Source organism: Ranitomeya imitator, chromosome 10 (assembly GCF_032444005.1).
Source record: "Ranitomeya imitator isolate aRanImi1 chromosome 10, aRanImi1.pri, whole genome shotgun sequence".
Taxonomy (NCBI): Eukaryota; Metazoa; Chordata; class Amphibia; order Anura; family Dendrobatidae; genus Ranitomeya; species Ranitomeya imitator.
Window position 1 is genome coordinate 7,324,626 of NC_091291.1, and position 16,618 is coordinate 7,341,243.

At 51.1% G+C, this 16,618-nt stretch overlaps 1 protein-coding gene across 1 annotated transcript; it reads left to right on the forward strand.

The window, feature by feature from the left end:
- Positions 1–8,637: 8,637 nt before the first annotated feature.
- TMEM147 (transmembrane protein 147) lies at positions 8,638–16,489 on the forward strand. The gene is made up of 7 exons (XM_069741658.1): positions 8,638–8,792; positions 12,353–12,422; positions 13,605–13,670; positions 15,605–15,741; positions 15,898–15,982; positions 16,059–16,180; positions 16,285–16,489. Exons 1-7 carry the CDS (start codon positions 8,716–8,718, stop codon positions 16,403–16,405), a joined length of 678 nt encoding a protein of 225 aa, XP_069597759.1. The 5' UTR covers positions 8,638–8,715; the 3' UTR covers positions 16,406–16,489.
- The last annotated feature ends 129 nt before the right edge of the window (positions 16,490–16,618 follow it).

Sequence of the window (16,618 nt, forward strand, 5' to 3'; positions counted from 1 at the left end):
GTGTATCTAATCCTCTCCTGTGTGATACTGACTGCGGAGCCGTGTATCTAATCCTCTCCTGTGTGATACTGTCTGCTGAGCCGTGTATCTAATCCCATCCTGTGTAATACTGACTGCTGAGCCGTGTATCTAATCCTATCCTGTGTGATACTGTCTGCTGAGCCGTGTATCTAATCCCATCCTGTGTAATACTGACTGCTGAGCCGTGTATCTAATCCTATCCTGTGTGATGCTTACTGCTGAGCCGTGTATCTAATCCTCTCCTGTGTGATACTGTCTGCTGAGCCGTGTATCTAATCCCATCCTGTGTAATACTGACTGCTGAGCCGTGTATCTAATCCCATCCTGTGTAATACTGACTGCTGAGCCGTGTATCTAATCCCATCCTGTGTAATACTGACTGCTGAGCCGTGTATCTAATCCTATCCTGTGTGATACTGACTGCTGAGCCGTGTATCTAATCCCATCCTGTGTAATACTGACTGCTGAGCCGTGTATCTAATCCTATCCTGTGTGATGCTGACTGCTGAGCCGTGTATCTAATCCTATCCTGTGTGATACTGACTGCGGAGCCGTGTATCTAATCCCATCCTGTGTGATACTGACTGCTGAGCCGTGTATCTAATCCTATCCTGTGTGATGCTGACTGCTGAGCCGTGTATCTAATCCTCTCCTGTGTGATACTGACTGCTGAGCCGTGTATCTAATCCTCTCCTGTGTGATGCTGTCTGCTAAGCCGTGTATCTAATCCTCTCCTGTGTGATACTGACTGCCGAGCCATGTATCTAATCCTCTCCTGTGTGATACTGACTGCTGAGCCGTGTATCTAATCCTCTCCTGTGTGATACTGACTGCTGAGCCGTGTATCTAATCCTATCCTATGTGATACTGTCTGCTGAGCTGTGTATCTAATCCTATCCTATGTGATACTGACTGCTGAGCCGTGTATCTAATCCTCTCCTGTGTGATACTGTCTGCTGAGCCGTGTATCTAATCCTCTCCTGTGTGATACTGACTGCTGAGCCGTGTATCTAATCCTATCCTGTGTGATACTGACTGCTGAGCCGTGTATCTAATCCTCTCCTGTGTGATACTGTCTGCTGAGCCGTGTATCTAATCCTATCCTGTGTGATACTGACTGCTGAGCCGTGTATCTAATCCTCTCCTGTGTGATACTGACTGCTGAGCCGTGTATCTAATCCTCTCCTGTGTGGTACTCTGGTATCAGTGAGCTCTTACCTCACCGGCACCCCTCTGTCCTCTATGTGCCTCTTTGTCCTTCGTGCCCCTCTGTCCTCCACGTGCTGGAATGGTTTGAGGGTGGCCATGTCACATTGGCAGAGCCCCTGAGGTGCCAGAACAACAGAACCCCCCATAAGTTACCCCATTTTATAAACCACACTCCCCACTGAATTCATCTAGGGGTGCAGTGATCATATTGATATTGCATGTGCCTCATAGATTTTTATACCACTGAGCAGTGAAGAAAGAATAAATTACATTTTTGCACAAGAAATGGGTAAAAATGGCACCAAAATTTGTCCCACAATTTACACTGAGCAATCCAATACCCCATATGGGGCTGTACAGTAATACTTAGCCACACGGAGAGGCTGGGGAGGAACGGAGCACTATTTGCCCTTACAGGTGTAGTGACGATTTTGACCCCATATTTCCCAGAAACAAGCAGCAATCAATGTTGCCGAGTGAAAATTGCAAACTGCCGTTGTAGTGACCATTACGTTGCAGTCACCAGTACGTTGTAGTGACCATTACGTTGTAGTGACCAGTACGTTGTAGTGACCATTACGTTGTAGTGACCAGTACGTTGTAGTGACCATTACGTTGTAGTGACCAGTACGTTGTAGTGACCATTACGTTGCAGTCACCAGTACGTTGTAGTGACCATTACGTTGTAGTGACCAGTACGTTGTAGTGACCATTACGTTGTAGTGACCAGTACGTTGCAGTGACCATTACGTTGTAGTGACCATTACGTTGTAGTGACCATTACGTTGTAGTGACCATTACGTTGTAGTGACCATTACGTTGTAGTGACCAGTGCGTTGTAGTGACCAGTACATTGCAGTGACCATTACGTTGTAGTGACCAGTACGTTGCAGTCACCAGTACGTTGTAGTGACCATTACGTTGTAGTGACCAGTACGTTGTAGTGACCATTACGTTGTAGTGACCAGTGCGTTGTAGTGACCAGTACGTTGCAGTGACCATTACGTTGTAGTGACCAGTACGTTGCAGTCACCAGTACGTTGTAGTGACCATTACGTTGTAGTGACCAGTACATTGCAGTGACCATTACGTTGTAGTGACCATTACGTTGTAGTGACCAGTGCGTTGTAGTGACCAGTACGTTGCAGTGACCAGTACGTTGCAGTGACCATTACGTTGTAGTGACCATTATGTTGTAGTGACCAGTGCGTTGTAGTGACCAGTACGTTGCAGTGACCAGTACGTTGCAGTGACCATTACGTTGCAGTCACCAGTACGTTGCAGTGACCAGTACGTTGTAGTGACCATTACGTTGTAGTGACCATTACGTTGTAGTGACCATTACATTGCAGTGACCATTACGTTGCAGTGACCATTACGTTGCAGTGACCAGTACGTTGTAGTGACCATTACATTGCAGTGACCATTACGTTGCAGTGACCATTACGTTGTAGTGACCATTACATTGCAGTGACCATTACGTTGCAGTGACCATTACGTTGTAGTGACCAGTACGTTGTAGTGACCAGTACGTTATGCCCAGCTCATGCTTCTGGAGGCATGCACCTGTAAGTTAGGCGGGCTCTCATCGCTTCAGAAATGGCAAACATGGACGCTATATGTGGTTTAGGTTCACTGTGAGGCTCAGAAGGAAGGGGGCACTTGGATTTGGGAGTGGAGAATTTGCTGAATTTCTTTTGTCGGATGAGGAGCCATTTCCCTTTTCCAGAGCCTTTGGGCTACCAGTAATGTGGAAGCCCCCTATATTTCCGTTAACAGATGACGGACCTGAGTGGGGACCTGATTTTTTTGTGGATTGAATTGAAGCTTTTATTGGGAACATTTTACATGGCATTTATGTACACACTAGCTGAAGAGCCCGGCGTTGCCTGGGCATAGTAAATATCTGTGGTTAGTTATAGCACGTCACGTCTCTTATTTTCCCATCACGCCTCTCATTCTCCCAATCACATCTTTCATTTTCTCCCTTACACCTCTCATTCCCCCCTAACACTTGTCATTTCGAGCTCACATCTGTCATTTTCCGATCACTCCACTATTTTCCCTCACTCCTCTCATTTTGCACTCACACCTTTTCATTTTCACCTCACACCTCTCATTTTCACCTCAGTATATACATGTTTGTCATCTCCCTTATATATAGTATACACCTATATGTCATCTCCTGTATATAGTATATACCTGTATGTCATCTCCCCTGTATATAGTATATACCAGTATGTCATCTTCTATATATAGCATATACCTGTATGTCATCTCCTCTATATAGTATATACGCGTAGGTCATCTGCTCCTGTATATAGTATATACCTGTGTCATCTCCTCCTGTATATAGTATATACCTGTACGTCATCTCCTCCTGTATATAGTATATATCTGTGTGTCATCTGCTCCTGTATATAGTATATACCTGTACGTCATCTCCTCCTGTATATATATGTACCTGTATGTCATCTCCTCTTGTATATAGTATGTACCTGTATGTCATTATTTTTATTATTATTATACATTTTTATAGCGCCATTTATTCCATGGCGCTTTACATGTGAATACGGGGCAAATATAGACAAATACATTAAACATGAGCAGATAACAAGGCACACGAGTACATAAGGAGGGAGGACCCTGCCCGCGAGGGCTCACAGTCTGCAGGGGGTGGGTGAGGATACACTAGGAGAGGGAAAAGCTGGCTGTGCGGCTGTTCAGTAGGTTGAGGATCACTGCAGGCTGTAGGCTTGTCGGAAGAGATGAGTCTTCAGGTTCTTTTTGAAGGTTTCTATGTCATCTCTCCTGTATATAGTATATACCTGTAGGTCATCTCCCCTGTATATAGTATATACCTGTATGTCATCTCCTCCTCTATATAGTATATACCTGTGTCATCTGTCCTGTATATAGTATATATCTGTGTGTCATCTCCTCCTGTATATAGTATATACCTGTGTAATCTGTCCTGTATATAGTATATATCTGTGTGTCATCTCCTCCTGTATATAGTATATATCTGTGTCATATTCTCCTGTATATAGTATATATCTGTGTGTCATATCCCCTGTATATAGTATATATGTGTGTGTCATCTCCTCCTGTATATAGTATATACCTGTGTGTCATCTCCTCCTGTATATAGTATATATCTGTGTCATATTCTCCTGTATATAGTATATATCTGTGTGTCATATCCCCTGTATATAGTATATATGTGTGTGTCATCTCCTCCTGTATATAGTATATACCTGTGTGTCATCTCCTCCTGTATATAGTATATACCTGTGTCATATTCTCCTGTATATAGTATATATCTGTGTGTCATATCCCCTGTATATAGTATATATGTGTGTGTCATCTCCTCCTGTATATAGTATATACCTGTGTGTCATCTCCTCCTGTATATAGTATATACCTGTGTCATATTCTCCTGTATATAGTATATATCTGTGTGTCATCTCCTCCTGTATTAGACCGCGTTCACACGTTATTTGCTCAGTATTTTTACCTCAGTATTTGTAAGATAAATTGGCAGCCTGATAAATCCCCAGCCAACAGGAAGCCCTTCCCCCTGGCAGTATATATTAGCTCACACATACACATAATAGACAGGTCATGTGACTGACAGCTGCTGTATTTCCTATATGGTACATTTGTTGCTCTTGTAGTTTGTCTGCTTATTAATCAGATTTTTATTTTTGAAGGATAATACCAGACTTGTGTGTGTTTTAGGGCGAGTTTCATATGTCAAGTTGTGTGTGTTGAGTTGCGTGTGGCGACATGCATGTAGCGACTTTTGTGAGATGAGTTTTGTGTGGCGACATGCGTGTAGCAACTTTTTGTGTGTCGAGTTGCATGCGACAGGTTAGTGTAGCAAGTTGTGTGCAGCAAGTTTTGTTCATGGCGAGTTTTGCGCGTGGTGAGTTTTATGTGTGGTGCCTTTTGAGTATGTGCAAGTTTTGTGTGAGGCAACTTTTGCATGTGTTGCAACTTTTGTGCATGTGGCAATTTTTCCGCGTGGGCAAGTTTTGCGTGTGGAGCGTTTTCCATGAGGTGAGTTTTGCACTTGTGGCGAGTTTTGCGTGAGCCTAGTTTTTGCATGTGGCGAGTTTTGCGCGTGGCGAGTTTTGAGCGGCGACTTTTGTGTTTCGACTTTTATGTGGCGAGGTTGGTGTATGTGTGGTGAAATGTGTGCTGAGGGTAATATGTGTTCAAACACGTGGTAGTGTGTGGCGCATTTTGTGTGTGTGTTCATATCCCCGTGTATGGTGAGTATCCCATGTCGGGGCCCCACCTTAGCAATTGTACGGTATATACTCTTTGGCGCCATCGCTCTCATTCTTTAAGTCCCCCTTGTTCACATCTGGCAGCTGTCAATTTGCCTCCAACACTTTTCCTTTCACTTTTCCCTATTATGTAGACAGGGGCAAAATTGTTTGGTGAATTGGAAAGCGCGGGGTTAAAATTTCACCTCACAACATACCCTATGACGCTCTCGGGGTCCAGACGTGTCACTGTGCAAAATTTTGTGGCTGTAGCTGCGACGGTGCAGATGCCAATCCCGGACACACACACACACACACACACACACACACACACACACACACACACACACACACACACACACACACACACACACACACACACACACATACACACACACATTCAGCTTTATATATTAGATTTATCCTGCACTCTATGCTGAGCACTTACATCGGCGTTTCCATCTAAATCGATTGACATGATTCAGATGAATCCCCCGAGGGATCCATTCACTATAATGAGGCAGCAGAGTTACTCTGGACTCCGCCTGGCTTCTGCTCAGCAGTGTCCTTTTTGTTCAGAAGTGCACAAAACTGTGGTTGACGGAATGGGGCGTTTATGCCGTTCCATATGTAGTAAAATTGATAAAGCATCTTTATTCTTCGAGTCAGTATGGTTGCAGCGATACCTCATTTATATATATTTTTTTATGTTTTGGCGCTTTTACACAAAAACTATTTTATAGAAAAAATTATTTTTGCATCCCTTTATTGTGAGGGAAATAATGTTTTTATTTTTCCAGTGATGGCGCTGTATGGCAGCTTGTTTTTTGCGGGACAAAATTATGTTTTTAGCGGTACCATGTTTATTTATATCTGTCTTCATGATCGCGTTTTATTCCACTTTATGTTCGGCGGTATGATGATAAAGAATTGCTTGTTGCCTTGTTTTTTATGGTGCTCACTAAAGGGGTTAATTAGTGGGACAGTTTTATAGGTCGGGTTGTTGCGGACACGGTGATGCCAAATATGTGTACTTTTATTGTTTTTTTTCAAATATTTATTTAGAGATAGATTTTTTTTTTTTTTAATTTTTACAATTAAATAATTTTTTTTAAACTTTTTTATAACTTTTTATGTAGTCCCACTATTGGACATTTTTTTTTTTGCAGGCTGGCACCTGGTGGCGATTGCCCGCACACTCCCCGTGTGCATGGGCAAAAGCTCAGACCTAATATTCTGTCCCTGGTTAAATAGGCTCAGGGATGGAATATTATGTCCGATGTCCAAAAGGGGTTCAAGTATACTATTTCATAGAGCACTTGCCTCACACTTGCCCCCATGGCTTCTCTTTCTTAAAGTATATTATTTACATAGAGCACTGGTCTCAAACTCGCTCTCCTAAAAGTTGTGAACTTTTTATTTGGCTTCTCATTACCCTAAGGTCAAGTTCACAATAATCCAAGTGAAAAGGAAACCAGATTGAGAGCTTGGCAAGACTCATCTGTCCTACAAGGAAGACTCATGGTATTTGTATTATTTTCCCCAAATTATGACATTTCTCCTTTTGAAGCTGGAACATCCAGTAGAATTTAGTGATACAATCCAGCCTGCATTCCTGCCCCCTGCTGGTTATATCCATGATCACAATTTCAGCTACTATGTCACTGGATGGGGTAACCTCCAAAGTGACATGTGTTTTTTTTTTTTATTGTTTTTCATTTATTAATGGGTATTGGGGTATACGGTGACCCCATGGCTGTTCCATAAGATTGTATAAAAAAAGTTTCTGGGAACCCCCAAATTATATAGTTTTATGATGAAACATAAGTTTTTTTGTATTGTTTAGTGTCACAAAGAATTTAGGAATTTGCTTGATGAGAGGATATAGAGGTGTAATGTGAAGGCTCTAGACCCTAATACAAAATATGTAACATGACTACCTACCATGTGTTATTCAAAATACTAGTGTTGTCTTATGTATAAAAACACCTTGGGGCTACAGGTTCAGGACACTACTGTTCTCTGTCTATTCTTCATAGATAGCCCCCCGAGAGGCATCGTGTCTGACCCCATGGCGGTTCCACAAGATAGTTTTGTGTTTAGTTGTCACATTGAATCATCTTCACTTTTATTATTCATATTTTTTGCAGCTAGCGGTCCTTCTCCTGACGCTTTGCAACAAGGTGTTCTGCTGGTTGTTGACTACGACACCTGATCTCAGTCTGACTGATGAGGTAGATCCGTTAAGACTAACATGATTTGCGCCGGTGGAGATGGCATCATTTCGAGCTGCAACGCAATTTACTTTTTTGTATTTCATTACTAAGACTACCCATACTGCTGGAATATTAATAATGACGCAGCCAGAGCTGCATTCAATATTCTGCTGGACAAGTTATAATAATGAAGATTAACGATACACCTGTAGTAACCTGACGCCTCCCACAACATACCGAAGCAAGAGAATGTTCTGCACAGACCACGGGGCAGCTCCAGCAGGCCGAGTGCTGACAAAAATCCAGCAGAATTATGAATGCAGCTCTAGCTGTGCCTTAAATCATTACAAGAGAACATTCAAGAATTTAAAGGGGCGTGTACATGTAGATAAATAAATGATGGAAACGATGCTCTGATCCGGTATAAATACAAGGGGCCCAGCCAGAGCGTAAAACAACAGGATGGGCAGTTAAAGGGAGTGATATTTGCAGGATAAAGGGGGGGGGGGTGAGGACTTTAAGGATGTGATTGACATCCTGGCAAAATGGAGACCCCCTGCCATATTCTGAACCCCGACCCCATACATGGACGTTCAGCAGCTGATGATCCTCTGTTAACCCTTCACTTCCCATAACACAACCACGCAGCAGCTGAGCGGAGACTGACAGCCACATACACCCCACTGCACATGCGCCAGGACACTGGATTGCCCCGTTTTAACTACAGCGCAGGCGCAGTTCAGCGTTTCTGTCCTAAACAGTATTAACCATTTCCTTACTGGGTGATCAAAATACAACGAGAAGCACGCCGAGAGGTCACTGACAGCGCACATAGTCACTGCGCATGCTCATAGAAAAGACAGCCCCCCGCCCCCCCCCTTCAACTTCTGTCACATCCTACGCATGCTCAGATAGCTGATCCTACACTGCACAGGCGCGGAGCCCCGGTTCTGATTGGCCTCTGAGTGGTGACCGGGCCGTGGTCACTGGTCGCCATGACGCTCTTTCATTTCGGTAACTGCTTCGCTTTGGCTTATTTCCCGTATTTCATCACGTACAAATGCAGCGGCCTGTGAGTACCGAGCACCGGGGGAGCTGTGAGGAGGGAGCGGGGACCGGGGGAGAAGCTGTGAGGAGGGAGCGGGGACCGGGGGAGAAGCTGTGAGGAGGGAGCAGGGACCGGGGGAGAAGCTGTGAGGAGGGAGCGGGGAACCGGGGAAAAGCTGTGAGGAGGGAGCGGGGACCGGGGGAGAAGCTGTGAGGAGGGAGCGGGGACCGGGGGAGAAGCTGTGAGGAGGGAGCGGGGAACCGGGGAAAAGCTGTGAGGAGGGAGCGGGGAACCGGGGGAGAAGCTGTGAGGAGGGAGCGGGGAACCGGGGGGGAAAAGCTGTGAGGAGGGAGCGGGGAACCGGGGGAGAAGCTGTGAGGAGGGAGCGGGGACCGGGGGAGAAGCTGTGAGGAGGGAGCGGGGACCGGGGGAGAAGCTGTGAGGAGGGAGCGGGGCCCCGGGGAAAAGCTGTGAGGAGTGAGCGGGGAACCGGGGGAGAAGCTGTGAGGAGGGAGCGGGGAACCGGGGGAGAAGCTGTGAGGAGGGAGCGGGGACCGGGGGAGAAGCTGTGAGGAGGGAGCGGGGACCGGGGGAGAAGCTGTGAGGAGGGAGCGGGGAACCGGGGAAAAGCTGTGAGGAGGGAGCGGGGACCGGGGGAGAAGCTGTGAGGAGGGAGCGGGGACCGGGGGAGAAGCTGTGAGGAGGGAGCGGGGACCGGGGGAGAAGCTGTGAGGAGGGAGCGGGGACCGGGGGAGAAGCTGTGAGGAGGGAGCGGGGACCGGGGGAGAAGCTGTGAGGAGGGAGCGGGGACCGGGGGAGAAGCTGTGAGGAGGGAGCGGGGAACCGGGGGAGAAGCTGTGAGGAGGGAGCGGGGACCGGGGGAGAAGCTGTGAGGAGGGAGCGGGGACCGGGGGAGAAGCTGTGAGGAGGGAGCGGGGACCGGGGGAGAAGCTGTGAGGAGGGAGCGGGGCCCCGGGGAAAAGCTGTGAGGAGTGAGCGGGGAACCGGGGGAGAAGCTGTGAGGAGGGAGCGGGGAACCGGGGGAGAAGCTGTGAGGAGGGAGCGGGGACCGGGGGAGAAGCTGTGAGGAGGGAGCGGGGACCGGGGGAGAAGCTGTGAGGAGGGAGCGGGGAACCGGGGAAAAGCTGTGAGGAGGGAGCGGGGACCGGGGGAGAAGCTGTGAGGAGGGAGCGGGGACCGGGGAGAAGCTGTGAGGAGGGAGCGGGGAAAAGCTGTGAGGAGGGAGCGGGGAACCGGGGGAGAAGCTGTGAGGAGGGAGCGGGGAACCGGGGGAGAAGCTGTGAGGAGGGAGCGGGGACCGGGGGAGAAGCTGTGAGGAGGGAGCGGGGAACCGGGGGAGAAGCTGTGAGGAGGGAGCGGGGACCGGGGGAGAAGCTGTGAGGAGGGAGCGGGGACCGGGGGAGAAGCTGTGAGGAGGGAGCGGGGACCGGGGGAGAAGCTGTGAGGAGGGAGCGGGGACCGGGGAAAAGCTGTGAGGAGGGAGCGGGGAACCGGGGGGGAAAAGCTGTGAGGCGGGAGCGGGGAACCGGGGGGGAAAAGCTGTGAGGAGGGAGCGGGGAATCGGGGGGGAAAAGCTGTGAGGAGGGAGCGGGGAACCGGGGGGGAAAAGCTGTGAGGAGGGAGCGGGGAACCGGGGGGGAAAAGCTGTGAGGAGGGAGCGGGGAACCGGGGGGGAAAAGCTGTGAGGAGGGAGCGGGGAACCGGGGGGGAAAAGCTGTGAGGAGGGAGCGGGGAACCGGGGGGGAAAAGCTGTGAGGAGGGAGCGGGGAACCGGGGGGGAAAAGCTGTGAGGAGGGAGCGGGGAACCGGGGGGGAAAAGCTGTGAGGAGGGAGCGGGGAACCGGGGGGGAAAAGCTGTGAGGAGGGAGCGGGGAACCGGGGGGGAAAAGCTGTGAGGAGGGAGCGGGGAACCGGGGGGGAGAAGCTGTGAGGAGGGAGCGGGGACCGGGGGAGAAGCTGTGAGGAGGGAGCGGGGACCGGGGGAGAAGCTGTGAGGAGGGAGCGGGGCCCCGGGGAAAAGCTGTGAGGAGTGAGCGGGGAACCGGGGGAGAAGCTGTGAGGAGGGAGCGGGGAACCGGGGGAGAAGCTGTGAGGAGGGAGCGGGGACCGGGGGAGAAGCTGTGAGGAGGGAGCGGGGACCGGGGGAGAAGCTGTGAGGAGGGAGCGGGGAACCGGGGAAAAGCTGTGAGGAGGGAGCGGGGACCGGGGGAGAAGCTGTGAGGAGGGAGCGGGGACCGGGGAGAAGCTGTGAGGAGGGAGCGGGGAAAAGCTGTGAGGAGGGAGCGGGGAACCGGGGGAGAAGCTGTGAGGAGGGAGCGGGGAACCGGGGGAAAAGCTGTGAGGAGGGAGCGGGGAACCGGGGGGGAAAAGCTGTGAGGAGGGAGCGGGGAACCGGGGGGGAAAAGCTGTGAGGAGGGAGCGGGGAACCGGGGGGGAAAAGCTGTGAGGAGGGAGCGGGGAACCGGGGGGGAAAAGCTGTGAGGAGGGAGCGGGGAACCGGGGGGGAAAAGCTGTGAGGAGGGAGCGGGGAACCGGGGGGGAAAAGCTGTGAGGAGGGAGCGGGGAACCGGGGAAAAGCTGTGAGGAGGGAGCGGGGAACCGGGGGGGAAGCTGTGAGGAGGGAGCGGGGAACCGGGGAAAAGCTGTGAGGAGGGAGCGGGGAACCGGGGGGAGAAGCTGTGAGGAGGGAGCGGGGAACCGGGGGAGAAGCTGTGAGGAGGGAGCGGGGCCCGGGGGGAGAAGCTGTGAGGAGGGAGCGGGGCCCGGGGGGAGAAGCTGTGAGGAGGGAGCGGGGACCGGGGGAGAAGCTGTGAGGAGGGAGCGGGGACCGGGGGAGAAGCTGTGAGGAGGGACGGGGACCGGGGGAGAAGCTGTGAGGAGGGAGCGGGGCCCCGGGGGGCTGTGAGGAGGGAGCGGGGCCCCGGGGGGCTGTGAGGAGGGAGCGGGGATCGGGGGAGAAGCTGTGAGGAGGGACGGGGAACGGGGGAGAAGCTGTGAGGAGGGAGCGGGGACCGGGGGAGAAGCTGTGAGGAGGGAGCGGGGACCGGGGGAGAAGCTGTGAGGAGGGAGCGGGGACCGGGGGAGAAGCTGTGAGGAGGGACGGGGACCGGGGGAGAAGCTGTGAGGAGGGAGCGGGGACCGGGGGAGAAGCTGTGAGGAGGGAGCGGGGCCCGGGGAAAAAGCTGTGAGGAGGGAGCGGGGCCCCGGGGGGCTGTGAGGAGGGTGCGGGGCCCCGGGGGGCTGTGAGGAGGGTGCGGGGCCCCGGGGGGCTGTGAGGGAGGTGCAGGGGGCTGTGAGGGAAGTGCGAGGCCCCGGGGTGGAGGGGAAGGCTGTGAGGAGGGTGCGGGGCCCCGGGGGGGCTGTGAGGAGGGTGCGGGGCCCCGGGGTGGGGGGGGGTGGGCTGTGAGGGAGGCGCAGGGGGCTGCGACAGAAGTGCGAGGCCTCAGGGGGGCTGTGAGGAGGTTGCTGGGCCCCGGGGGTCTGTGAGGAGGTTGCTGGGCCCCGGGGGTCTGTGAAGGAGGCGCGGGGCCCGGGCCGTGGCTCACTGTGTGTCTGTGCTGCAGGTCGGAGTACAGCGCCTTCTGGAGATGTGTCCAAGCCGGAGCCACCTACCTGTGTGTGCAGCTGTGCAAGGTGAGAGAGCGGGGGAGGGGGGTGCTGGTGTCAGGGGCGGCACTGCTAGGGGGTGGGCATCATGGTGGGGGGTTGCATAATGGCATCACTGGTTGGGGTAGAGGTAGTGTGTGGGGGCTGCACAGAGGGCAGTGCGGGAGGTAGAGGAGCACAATGGCACCGGTGGTTGGGGGCAGTGCAGTCAGTGAGGGTGGTACGTGGGTTAGTGCCAGGGATCGCAGTGACAGAGGCGGCGCAGTGAGGCTGGTGCCAGGGATAGAAATCCTGCATTTGGCACTATAGGTTACATAGCACCAGTGTCTGCAGTAATAGGACCTGACCCCAATGGTGGAAGTAATGGTGGAGGGGGCTGGCAAAGGTGGCAGCAGTATGCCAGGTGGTAGTGGGGGCACAGGAGGAGGATGGTGGGCAGGGAGCACAATGTCACCATTACTTGGTGTAACGTAATAAGTGTAAATAGTACAAGGGGTAGAAGTAATAGAGGGAGCTGGACACGGAGCAGGGACTGCAGGGCACAAGTAGCAGGGTGGTCCCAGGGCAAGATGTAATACGGCTGGTTCTGGCTGCATAGTGCCAGCGGGTGCAGTGACAGGTGGCACAGACGGCTGCAGGGAGCCCGGGGGGGTGTAGTAATCTGTCACACAGGAGGCAGGCTACATTGATTGGGATAGTTTGTAAAGTGTAGGTGGTCCCAGGCGGGCAGCATGACTGCGGGAAGAGGGTGCAGGGATTGCAGGATGACCTTGTGGGTGTGTGTCACAGCGGGTGGATAGCATAGCCTGGCAGTGCGAGTATGATGTTGGGGCGATGGGGGCACTGTAGCCGCAGTAACAAACCACTGGCATTGTCAGGCTGTACATGGCACATTGATGGCGGGGAGTAGACGGGGTTTCCCAGTCATCATTGCATGGGCAGCATAGTTCCTGGATGTGGGCGGCCGGTCTTGTCTATGATGCTGGGGTGCAGCGGGGGGCACCGATTCCGGTCAGTGCAGCGGGGGGCACCGATTCCGGTCAGTGCAGCGGGGGGCACCGATTCCGGTCAGTGCAGCGGGGGGCACCGATTCCGGTCAGTGCAGCGGGGGGCACCGATTCCGGTCAGTGCAGCGGGGGGCACCGATTCCGGTCAGTGCAGCGGGGGGCACCGATTCCGGTCACTGCCGACATTTCTCTCCATTTCCAGATGCTTTTCCTGGCGACGTTTTTCCCGACCTGGGAGGGAGCGGCCGGCGCCTACGACTTCATTGGGGTGAGACACTTCAGGCTCCTCATCCCATCATGGGGTCACTCCGCCTGTTCTGGCGATCAGTGCATTATAGTATCAGATCGTGTGTAGCAAATCCTTCCTCCAGTCACATCCGGAGCTGCGCTCGGGATTATATGCTTTCAGGTTTCTGCCCATGGTTCTCAGCTGTGGGAGACGACACTGCAAGCAGTAGACGTCTCATGAATCCTCCTTTTGATGCAGCTTTATGTGTGACTGGAGGATACAAATGACACAAGTGCAGAATTGTGATTGCAGCTCTGGCTGGGAATGGAGCATAGGCCATGACATAAAAGGATTAAGAAAGCAGCTCTGGATGTGACTAGGAGATGAGATATTATAGCAGAAGTGTGAATGCCTTGTGGGATTTTACTGGAGTAAATAGCATTACCTGAATAATTGTGAATTCAGCTCTGGAGGTGATTGGAAAATAAAACGTGATTTAACAGAATTGTGAATACAGCTTTGGAGGTGACTGGAGAGTAAAACTTGACCTGACAGAATTGAATGCAGCTCTGGAAGTGATTGGAGAATAAAACATGAAATAACAGAATTGTGATTGCAGCTCTGGAGGCGATTGTAGAATAAAACATGACAGAACAGAATTGTGAATGCAGCTCTGGAGGTGATTGGTGAGTAAATCGTGACCTGACAGAATTGTGAATGCAGCTCTGGAAGTGATTGGAGAATAAAACGTGAAATAATAGAATTTGATTGCAGCTCTGGAAGTGATTGGAGACTAAAGCATGACAACAGAATTGTGACTACAGCTCTGGAGGTGACTGGAGTGTAAAACCTGACATAACAGAATCCTGAATGCAGCTCTGGAAGTGATTGGAGAATGAATTGTGAATGTACCTCTGGAAGTGATTGGAGAATAACATGTGACATAATAGAATTGTGAATGCAGCTCTGGAGGTGATTGGAGAATAATATGTGACATAATAGAATTGTGAATGCAGCTCTGGAAGTGATTGGAGAATAAAACATGACATAACAGAATTGTGAATGCAGCTCTGGAGGTGATTGGAGACTAAAACATGACAACATAATTGTGAATGCAGCTCTGGAAGTGATTGGAGAATAAAATTTGACATAATAGAATTGTGAATGCAGGTCTGGAAGTAATTGGAGAATAACATGTGACATAATAGAATTGTGAATGCAGCTCTGGAGGTGATTGGAGAATAAAACATGACTTAACAGAAGAGTGAATGCAGCTCTGGAGGTGATTGGAGACTAAAACATGAGAACAGAATTGTGAATGCAGCTCTGGAAGTGATTGGAGAATAAAATGTGAAATAACAGAATTTGGTTGCAGCTCTGTAAGTGATTGGAGACTAAAACATGACAACAGAATTGTGAATGCAGCTCTGGAAGTGATTGGAGAATAAAACGTGAAATAACAGAGTTTGGTTGCAGCTCTGGAAGTGATTGGAGACTAAAACATAACAACAGAATTGTGAATGCAGCTCTTGAAGTGATTGGAGAATAAAATGTGACATAATAGAATTGTGAATGCAGCTCTGGAGGTGATTGGAGAATAACATGTGACATAATAGAATTGTGAATGCAGCTCTGGAGGTGATTGGAGAATAACATGTGACATAATAGAATTGTGAATGCATCTCTGGAATTGATTGTAGAATAAAACGTGACAATAGATTTCTGAATACAGCTTTGGAGGTGATTGGAGAATAAAACGTGACAATAGAATTGTGAATGCAGCTCTGGAGGTGATTGGAGAATAAAACGTGACATAATAGAATTGTGAATGCAGCTCTGGAGGTGATTGGAGAATAATACGTGACATAACAGAATTGTGAATGCAGCTCTGGAGGTGACTGGAGAATAACATAATGGCTGCAGCTTGATGTGTGTGAGTGCCCAGTAAGTGACGGGACATTACCACTTCTCAGGAGTTCATGAAGGCCACGGTGGACCTGGCGGACCTGTTGGGTTTGCACTTGGTGATGTCTCGTAACGCAGGGAAAGGCGAGTACAAGATAATGGTGGCCGCGATGGGCTGGGCGACCGCGGAGCTCGTCATGTCGAGGTAAGCGTGCGTGAAAACCAGTATTTAAAGGGGCCGTGCACCTGAACTTCTGCAGTCAGCGCACATTTGGCGCTACCCTTCAGATGTAACCTCCTGGTTGGCGCTGACGAGAGGCAATGATTTCTCCCTCTTCGATGCCGTCTCGTTTGGTCGCAGGTGTCTCCCGCTCTGGGTCGGCGCCCGAGGTATTGAATTCGACTGGAAATACGTCCAGATGAGCATCGATTCCAACATCAGCCTGGTAAGACCCCGAGTCCTGCGTTAGCGGCCCCGCGCCCGCTCTGTTTCCTGACCTCTGTACCCCTCGGTGTTGTCAGGTGCACTACATGGCGGTGGCGGCCCTGGTCTGGATGTGGACGCGCTACGATCTCCCCGCTCACTTCCGTCTTCCGGTCACAGTCCTGCTCGGGCTCAGCATGTACAAGGCCTTCCTGCTGGAGTGAGTATGGGGCGATGTTCTGCAGCAGCTTAGTGGCGGAGAGATGTGCTGCTTCCGTCCTCTCCCAGCAAGCAGAGGTAGTGACCTGTTTCCTCTCTTTCCAGCTGCTTCGTGCACGTCTTCTTGCTGGGGAGCTGGACGGCGCTGCTCCTGAAGGCGGTGACCACCGGCGTCCTGTCCCTGAGCTGCCTCACGCTCTTCGTCAGTCTGGTCCACGGTAACTGATCCTGCGGACGCCGCGTCCAGGAAGGTGTTTAATAACGGGGAGAACTTTATACGTATTATTACATAAAGCTTTATAATAAATCAGACTCGCACCCTTCACTGCCCGGGCGGAGGACGACCGACGACTTGCTGCAGAGCTGCGCTCGCTCTTCTGCTCTAGTGCTAGTCACTGCTGCTGCATCCACAGAGTCAATAGGAAAGAAATGCAGCAGA